This window comes from Tachyglossus aculeatus, chromosome 17 (genome assembly GCF_015852505.1).
Source record: "Tachyglossus aculeatus isolate mTacAcu1 chromosome 17, mTacAcu1.pri, whole genome shotgun sequence".
Classification (NCBI taxonomy): domain Eukaryota; kingdom Metazoa; phylum Chordata; class Mammalia; order Monotremata; family Tachyglossidae; genus Tachyglossus; species Tachyglossus aculeatus.
The window spans coordinates 8,683,474-8,693,394 of NC_052082.1; the positions used below are offsets into that span (position 1 = coordinate 8,683,474).

At 45.2% G+C, this 9,921-nt stretch overlaps 1 protein-coding gene across 3 annotated transcripts in view; it reads left to right on the forward strand.

The window, feature by feature from the left end:
• SLC4A4 (solute carrier family 4 member 4) overlaps positions 1 to 5,921 on the forward strand; it is a 355,442-nt gene extending 349,521 nt beyond the window's left edge. For all 3 annotated transcript variants that reach the window (XM_038758874.1, XM_038758873.1, XM_038758875.1), the window contains one exon: positions 1,294 to 5,921. In XM_038758874.1, coding sequence (XP_038614802.1) covers positions 1,294 to 1,399 — 106 coding nt within the window. In that variant the 3' untranslated portion in view covers positions 1,400 to 5,921. The remainder of the gene's footprint in view (positions 1 to 1,293) is intronic.
• The last annotated feature ends 4,000 nt before the right edge of the window (positions 5,922 to 9,921 follow it).

Consider the following 9,921-nt stretch of genomic DNA (forward strand, 5'->3'; position numbering starts at 1 on the left):
GAATGAATTACCACAACCTTAAGCGCTTAGAACAGTGCTCGGCGCACGGTAAGCGCTCAATAAATATGATGGAATGAATCACCACCACCACAATCACCATTACCACAATCACTAATACCATCAGCACCACAATCATCACAGCTCCACAATCAACACCACCACCATCACTACCATCAGCACTACCAGTATCATCACCACCACAATCACCACCCAACACCACCGCGTTCATCGCCATGACCGCCACCCTAATCATCACCCCGCTCACCATCACAATCCACCCCATCATGATCAATACCACCACCACCACCACCCCCAGTATTCCCATCTTATGGTTACAGTCTTCTAGACTGTGAGCCCACTGTTGGGTAGGGACTGTCTCTATATGTTGCCAACTTGTACTTCCCAAGCACTTAGTACAGTGCGCTGCACACAGTAAGCGCTCAATAAATACGATTGATTGATTGATTGATTAATATGAGGCAGCCTTAGCCCGTCCCTGCAGAGCTGAACCTGGAGCTGACAGCATGGCTCAGCGGAAAGAGCCCGGGCTTTGGAGTCAGAGCTCATGGGCTCAAATCCCAGCTCTGCCAATTGTCAGCTGTGTGACTTCGGACAAGTCACTTCACTTCTCTGTGCCTCAGTTACCTCCTCTGTAAAATGGCGATTAAGGCTGTGAGCCCCCTGTGGGACAACCTGATCACCTTGTAACCTCCCCAGCGCTTAGAACAGTGCTTTGCACATAGTAAGTGCTTAATAAATGCCATTAAAAAAGATTTATCAACGGTTGCCCCTGGGCTATCTGAAAGTAGAAATGTTTTTCTTTCTCGGGAGAGTGTGATTTCCTCTGCCCCTCTGCCGGAGCCTACGGTGTGAAGACATCTCTGAAAGGAGGCAGCAAAATGCCAACCAATTTGGAATTTTCTTAGGACATTGATGGTAGAACCTCCTTGTCACTCCAGTTTCTTTCACTCTGGGTGTGATTGGTACTCTCCTAACTGCTTAATACAGTGCCCTGCACACAGTAAGTGCTCCATAAATAGATGGATTGTCTCACCAACTACTATTGTTTAGGTGAATACAATGAAAGTAGACTGAAGAGTCCCTGAGAGAACGAGTTCTCTAATAAGAGAACTTTTAGATGGTGAAGTGGAAACCCCCAGAGTTCAAGAGGGGAAAAGATAAACGTGCAAAGAAACCAAAGGCAGAACAGTTGAGGGCACTGGGTTGTGAGCTGCCTGAAGAAGTGATTTCTGGCATTTTTGACTTCTGTTCCTCTTTCTTTTTCTCCTGCAGTCCTCCAAGAACTCCAGTCAGAGTTGTGCCTCAAATTAGAATAGAACTTGAGCCAGAAGACAGTGGTTTTTTCTGGAGGAGCAAGGGAACAGAAACTACATTGTAACCTGTTTGTCTCTTAAACACTGAACTCTTATTACTGTTTTGTCATTAGCTAAACCCCACAGAGCTCTCTGCTTCTCCCCCGCTTAGGTAAAATTGAAACAGTCATGCATCTTTCCATGAAAACGTCTGCAGAAGAGTTTCCCCCCTTTTCCTTTTGCACTCGCTGCCGTCTTTCTTCTGACCCACAAATCCTTTATCCCTCAGAACCACCTTAACCCCGATCTCTTCCAACCCGTTTTTAAGCAGAGGGCAATAGGGTTGAGGATTTTGTGGCACCGTTGCTCAAATGGCAGAAGAACCGACTCTGGACATTCACCCTAACCTGGTTGTTTTTCTCTGTTGGGAAGAGCACAGTGTTCCCAAGAGGCTGACTCTGAAATCGTAGCTTCTCTAGCTCTGCGTGACAGGAAAGTGCTGCTAATACTTAATAGTCCTGCGCTTCTAGAAAGCTCTAGAAGGTACTCCCCTCACTCCCACTCCTCAAAACCATCACCACCACTGTAGCAAGTGTCCTCCCTTTTCCTATGCAACTTTTTTTTTTTTAATCCTTTAATGGACTTACCCGTTGAGTACATTGAAGACTACGTTTTTCTTCCTAGATTTTGTTGTTAAATTATGGAGGCCTAACCTGCAACTTATTTTTTGTCAATTTTTTAAAAAACTTTTTTTTTAATTACTGTAAAGAAAATGAATTTTTCCTGCAGCAGGAAATTTAGTTTTTGAGTAGTTCTACCTCTTATTTGTAGCTGCCAGGCTTTCTGTAAAAATGTATTGTATATAATGTGATTTTTTTACACACCCACAAACACAATGTCGAGGGCAAGCCGCAGGCCCGATCGGATCATCCACACAACCTTTCTGCAACATCCACTTTTGTGATTCGTTTCAAGGATCTAACGCTTCCGTGAAGGAGGCGCAGGGTTTAATGGGTTGTGGCTTAGGATGAGTAGGATAACTCCAGTGGCAATCGACCGAGGTACTGACTGCCCTCCTGATAGAACCTGAGGACGGACACTGATTGTATTCGGATCCTGATTTCCTATGCAGTATTCTTTCATTGAGAACCCCGCGTGTGTTATTGTCTGTGTCTGCACAACTTGCGTGAACGGCTGAGCGCGCAGATTAGAGAGTGAAAGGGCTTTGGTAGACCAAGGGAGAGGCCATTGAACTCCCCTAATCAGTCAGGACAAAAACCTGCCATCCCTTACCTCCTAAGCTCTACAGCAAGCGTGCCTGGGAAATTCACCATTCGGATAAACCGGGGGTTGGCGATGCGCATCACCTCATCTAATTCGTCTTTGCTGATGAATCAGCCCATCCTTCCCACTTCAGATCCCTAAATGAGAATAGCGTTTCCATAACTGAACCGTGGATACGCGAATGCAGACAATGCATCTGCCGGCATACTGATGGATAAGATACTGCATAGACCCGTACTATTTTTTAAAAAATGAACTAGATCGTTGGTGTTGGGAACTTTTACAAATCTGGTTTTGTATATAAACATATATTTCTACACTAAGGTAACCATTTTGGACACTGGCCATTTGTAGCCAAACTCAGCATGGGGTTTTAAATGTGAAATTTTTTTAATTAGTTGCATTGTATGTTGCAAATGAAAACTGACCATCCCAGATTTTGGACCTGTGGTCCAGGATGCACGTGACTTAATTTGGGGTGGGTCCACACTGGAACACGCAGGAGGAGGGCTAGGAGTAGAATGAAACCACTAATTTGTGGTTTCAAAATCTGGTCAGCGTATTGGGCCCAATTCACACCCTGTTTGACTTTGGAGGAATTTTGCCCCTCTGGAAATGACTGTTTTGGTTTATAAAGGGTGGAAACAAAGAAGCTATTACAATAATTGTCATCCTGAAATAGTGACTCCATTTGTAAAACCCAAGAACCCGAAAGAAATATCTCCTTGTATGTGATAGATTTATGGTCCGCGACACTTTTTAATTGAAACGTTTAGAGGAAACGAACATTTTTTTACAGTGCTGAGATCTCGCATGCCGAATTTAGCTGCAGCTGCGTAACTATAGCTACCCCCCAAAACACAGCTATATTAAGGCCATATTTATCTCAGTTTATTGTCCTCCAATTCCATGCTGAATAGAATTTACTGACAATGCTTTCTCCAGTGCTTTCTTGAAGGAGACAGCAGACTGTCTAAAGTCAAACCTAACCTTACCCACAATGCGGACGAGCCGAAGACCCTCGTTTCGCCATTTAGGAACTCTGGGTAGAACAACTCCGTGTTGTCCGAAATGGGATCGAACGTTTTAGAACAAACAGCAGGTGACTTGAGCCACTTCCTAGACTGGAACTCCGGCTCTGAAAGGAAGTGCGGATATCAGACGCCGAGGGCGTTGGGTCACTAGGGAGAGAAAACGGGACGATCGCGGGGGAGCCGAAGGGAGGAGTGTGGTTGAACTCGTTTATCCAGGCCAGTTTAAAAGGCCACGCCGGTCCTCTAGGAGGGCAACGATAGCCGTACTTGGAACAGGGATCTCCTATCTACCCCAGCACTTAGTCTAGTGCTTGGCACATAGTAGGCGCTTACAAAATATCACCATTATTATTACTGAACTTTGGGAGCTGAGTTTAGTTGGGGGAAGACTGCCAACTCCACTGTAGTCTCCCAAATGTTCCATCCAGTGGTCTGCACACAGTAAGTGCTCAACAAATGCCTCTGATGGATGACGAAGGACGGTTACCTCATTGAATAGCAGCACTGAGATTCTCCACTTTCATCTTCAGAGAGAAGAATTGAAATGACAACCGTGTCAGTTTCCCGATGCCCTTTAGCCAGTTCTGAAAAGCATTGGCACCTCCAAGGTTTAATGGGGATATTTGGGGCAGAGGGTACCCCCTCCCCCGTGACCTTCCTGTAAGGGGCATATAGTGATAATCTTGGAAATGGCAGATGTGGAATCACTTCAAATGGATGTTGTGGGAGGTGATGTGGCCAAGCACTGGTCAATCAGATTGTTTTGCTTTGCCAGTCGTCTGCTGGATTGGAGGGGTGGGAAATGAGAGGGGCCTGCCCAAGGTCAGCCTGAGCCATGACAATAGCCTGCTTAGGTTTGGTAGTGGGCACTTCACCCAACACCCCTACAAGACCCTGTCATGGTCCTCTGTACGGGGTGAATTGAAAATCTGCTTAGCTGGACAATGTACAGAGGGAGTTTTAAACAAGACCTGTTCCCTCTTGCCTACTCTACTCCAAACCCTTCTGAACAAAAAGCAAAAAGAGTGCTCTGCACACAGTAAGCGCTCAATAAATACGATTGAATGAATGAATGAACAAAATAACTGTGACACTTAGCTCTCTCCTCTGCCCTCATCCCCCAAAAGCATGGCAAAAAGGCTGCCTGTGAAGCCCTGGATAGTCAATATGAAACTCCACATACGGTATTTCTAGGCATATGACATGCACATGCTCACACACACACACACACACACACTCCCAGAGTGCATACTATATGTTCTAAAAATGAGTGATCACTTATCCAGTAAACTTTGTCTTCCGGGGCTCTTTGAACCATGTTCAATGTACTTGAAATGTATTAACTGCTGAACCGAATCTTCTCTTTCCTGTTCTTTTTCGTTTTTAGTTTAAAGTTTGAGCTGTTACCTAGAGGTTGGCACTGTTCAGGGATGGGGCATAGATATTTCGACTTCTCCTTTCATACCACTTAGTGATTTTGCTGCAGGTGCCAGGATACTTTCTTACGTTCCCTTGGCAATAGCTCTGCCCAGTCTCAAGGCCTTACGGGCTGAATGTTTTTTCTAGCACTTGACTATCGAGAGGAAGGGACGTGGGATCAGCTCAGATGCAGAGCTTCATCCTACTTCGTTTCATCCTCGACACCGAGAGGGATATCACGTTCGCCCCTGAAAACAGTCGAGACGTGCTTTGACCAGACATTTGGGATATGTTGTATTTCTTGGTTCGTATGTTTGGCCTCCATGGGTGTTCATAGGAAAAATATGAGTTTCTGATTCCCACTTCCTAGGAAAATTGCAGCAGTGGGATAGCAACTCAGGGTGAAAATCATCCAGTGAAACGAACAGAGCCAGAAATAACCTTGTCCCCGGACCTTCAATGTGAAATGGGTGAATTGCCGTCTTTTCTCTCTCTTTCTCTCTCTCACACCTCTTATTGGCCATTTTCATGGCTGGAACTTATTACTCTTTGGAATCAATATGCACTTTCAAATAGTCTTCTTTTTAGTCTCTTAAAAGTCTATTAGTTTTGGAGGAATGATGCATCTCTTTTTGTTAAATGAAGATCAACATGGTGGAACAAAGCGAAAAAAAGAACAGAAAACATTTCAATAGATTAATCTTTTTTTTCCAATATAAAACATGAAATTCCTATAACATAGTATTTTACAGTTTTATGAAGCTTTCTATTGTGACTTTTATGGAATCAAGAGATGAAGAAGATGAGATATTTTAGCATTTATATTTTTCAAAATTAAATGTATACTTAAAATAAAGTAACTTTATGCATTCGTGGTGGTCGAGTGTTTTGGTTATAGACTTCTAGTGTGGTGGGAGAGTTGACAGGAGTGAAGGTTGAAGATTAGATGGCACATGGATCCTGATATAATAATAATAATAATAATGGTATTTGTTAAGCGCTTACTGTGTGCCAAGCACTGTTCTAAGCACTGGGGTAGATACAAGGTAATCAGGTTGTCCCACGTGGGGCTCACAGTCTTAATCTCCATTTTACAGATGAGATAACTGAGGCACAGAGAAGTTAAGTGGCTTGCCCAAGGTAACCCAGCAGACATGTGGCGGAGCCGGGATTAGAACCCACGCCCTCTGACTCCCAAGCCCGGGCTCTTTCCACTAAGCCACGCTGCTTCCCAAGCTAAGCAAATTCATTCAATCGTATTAACTGAGTGCTTACTCTGTGCAGAGCACTGTATTAAGCACTTGGGAAGTAATAATAATAATAATTATGGCATTTATTAAGCGCTTACTATGTGCAAAGCACTGTTCTAAGCGCTGGGGAGGTTACAAGGAGATGCAGTTGTCCCACAGGAGGCTCACAGTCTTCATCCCATTGTACAGATGAGGGTACAAGTTGGAGCAAATCCCCAAGCAAATCCCCAAGGATTAATCTTGAGTCAGTCCGTCAGTTTTAATCCTCATTTTACAGATGAGGTAACTGAGGCACAGAGAAGTGAAGTGACTTGACCAAGGTCACACAGCAGACACACGACATAGTGGGGATTAGAACCCAGGTCCTTGTGACTATTTCTGCCTTATTTACCTTAGCCTCGCCGTTCATCGGGGGAAGACTGCTCACAGCTTGGTCTTTCAAACTTGGAGATTCAGATGGGATTGTTAAACCACACAGACTTGAGACAGCGGGGATGAGAGACAGACAGACACCCGGCAGACACTCAACCGACAGTATCCACTCTTGCTGACTCCTGGGAGAAACACAGTGGGCTCGGATTATAGATGCTCCATAAACTGTGTTTGGGGGATCGTCTCTTTGGAGTGTGAAAACTTGTCTTTTTGCAGGATCAGCTAAGTCTTGTGCATATTTTAAATAACATGGTACAAGGGGGAATCAAGAATGGAATTCACCCATTGCTGGCTCCCAGAGTGAGTTTTGGAAGATAAAGAAGTAATACCATAAAGAAGCCCATCCGCCAAGCTCGCTCTCTTCCTCCCTTCAAGGCCCTACTGAGAGCTCACCTCCTCCAGGAGGCCTTCCCAGACTGAGCCCCTTCCTTCCTCTCCCCCTCATCCCCCTCTCCATCCCCCCATCTTACCTCCTTCCCTTCCCCACAGCACCTGTATATATGTATATATGTTTGTACATATTTGTTACTCTATTTATTTTACTTGTACATATCTAGTCTATTTATTTTATTTTGTTAGTATGTTTGGTTTTGTTCTCTGTCTCCCCCTTTTAGACTGTGAGCCCACTGTTGAGTAGGGACTGTCTCCATATGTTGCCAACTTGTACTTCCCATGCGCTTAGTGCAGTGTTCTGCACACAGTAAGCGCTCAATAAATACGATTAATGATAATGATAATAATACTTACGACGAGGGTAAATGGTATTTATCTCCAATGGACTTTCTCACACACGACAGAGAGAAGGCTAGCCAAGGTGGATCAAGTGAGAGGCTTGGGAGGAAAAATATGGAAAAGCAGTGTGGCCTAGTGGAAAAAGGCAAGACCAAGTTGCTGCCCCTAAAGAATGAGGGCATGTGTAGCTCTGACTCCAGGACCAGACTGAGAGGCTGCGTGGCCTAGTGGATAGAGTTTGGGAGTCAGAAGGACCTGGGTTCTAATCCCCACTCTTCCACTTGTCTGTTGTGTTACCTTGGGTGAATCACTTCACTTCTCTGTATCTCAGTTTCCCCATTTGTAAAATGGGGATGAAAGCTGGGAGTCCCGTGTGGGACATGGACTGTGTCCAACCTGACTGTCTTGCATCTAGCCCAGTCCTTAGTACCTTGCCTGCAGCATAATAAGCGCTTAAGAAATGCCATAAAAAAATGACTGAGTAGAGCTAATAATGCCTCCCGCCACTCTTCAGGCTGGGTTTCAGTGGAACCCCTTGGGAGGGTGAGGCTGCTCAGTCCTAGTGGTGGAAAGAGCCCGGGCTTGGGAGTCAGAGGTCGTGGGTTCTAATCCCGGCTCCGCCACTTATCAGCTGGGTGATTTTGCGCAAGTCACTTGACTTCTCTGAGAAGCAGCTTCAGAGAAGCAGCGTGGCTCAATGGAAAGAGCACAGGCTTTGGAGTCAGAGGTTGTGGGTTCTAATCCCAGCTCCACCACTTATCAGCTGTGTGACTTTGGGCAAGTCACTTCCCGTCTCGGGGCCTCAGTTCCCTCATCTGTAAAATGGGGGTGAAGACTGTGAGCCCCCCGAGGAACAACCTGATCACCTTGTAACCTCCCCAGTGCTTAGAACAGTGCTTTGCACATAGTAATTGCTTAATAAATGCCATTATTATTATTAATCAATCAATCAATCATATTTATTGAGCGCTTACTGTATGCAGAGCAGCTGGGAAATACAAGTTGGCAACATAATTGCCAACATTAATAATAACATTATTATTATTATTATTCTCTGTGCCTTAGTTCCCTCATCTTTGGGCAAGTTACTTCACTTCTCTGGGCCTCAGTTCCCTCATCTGTAGAATGGGCATGAAGACTGTGAGCCCCCGTGGGACAACCTGATCACCTCGTTACCTCCCCAGCGCTTAGAACAGTGCTTTGCACATAGTAAGCGCTTAATAAATGCCATTATTATTATTATTATTATTATTATCTGTAAAATGGGGATAAAGACTGTGAGCCCCATGCAACACAGGATCTGCCTGATTTGCTTGTATCCACCCCAGCACTTAGTACAGTGCCTGGCACATAGTAAGCACTTAACAACTACCGCAGTTACTATTATAAATTTCATGCTCACCTCAAAGCTGGAATCCAGATGGCTGACTCCGGCACATTTCCTTCCAAGAGAGTGGAGCTGGGCGCAGATCCCAGTGTCCGGCCCCATCCCCCTCCTCCTCTTGGACTCCCAACTCTCTAACATCCCACTTCCCTTCCATCCATCATTGTCCGGGCCCCAGGAGAGTCTTCATCCAGTGCTCATGGATCCGGGGAAATCAGTCAGTCACTCTAGGCTCACTGTGGGCAGGGAATGTGTCTATTTATTGTTCTATTGTACTCTCCCAAGTGCTTAGTACAGTGCTCTGAACACCGTGAGCACTCAATAAATACAATTGAATGAATGAATGAATGAAGAAGAGGGCTGAACACTTGATTCCCAAGGTGATCCCACATGATGAGAAGCAGTGAGACCTAGTGGATAGAGCACGGACCTGGGGTTCAGAAGGTCCCAGGCTCTAATTTGGTTCCACCACATGTCTGCTGGGTGACCTTGAGCAAGTCACTTCCCTTCTCTGGGTCTCAGTTACCTCATCTGTAAAATGGGGATCATGACTGTGAGCCCCAGGTGGAACGGGGACTGCTTCCAATCCGACAAACTTGTATTTTCCCCCATGCTCAGTACAGTGCCTGGTACATAGTAAGTACTGGTACTTACTATGGTACTGGTACTCAGTAAGTACTGAGAAGCAGCGTGGCTCAGTGGGAAAAGCACGGGCTTTGGAGTCAGAGGTCATGGGTTCAAATCCTGGCTCTGCCAATTGTCAGCTGTGTGACTTTGGGCAAGTCACTTAACTTCTCTGGGCCTCAGTTACCTCATCTGTAAAATGGGGATTAAGACTGTGAGCCTCCCGTGGGACAACCTGATCACCTTGTAACCTCCCCAGCGCTTAGAACAGTGCTTTGCACACAGTAAGCACTTAATAAATGCCATTATTATTATTCCAGCACTTAGAACAGTGCTTTGCAAATAGTAAGTGCTTAACAAATGCCATTATTATTATTTGGGCAAGTCACTTAACTTCTCTGTGCCTCAGTTATCTCATCTGTAAAATGGGGATGAAGACTGTGAGCCCC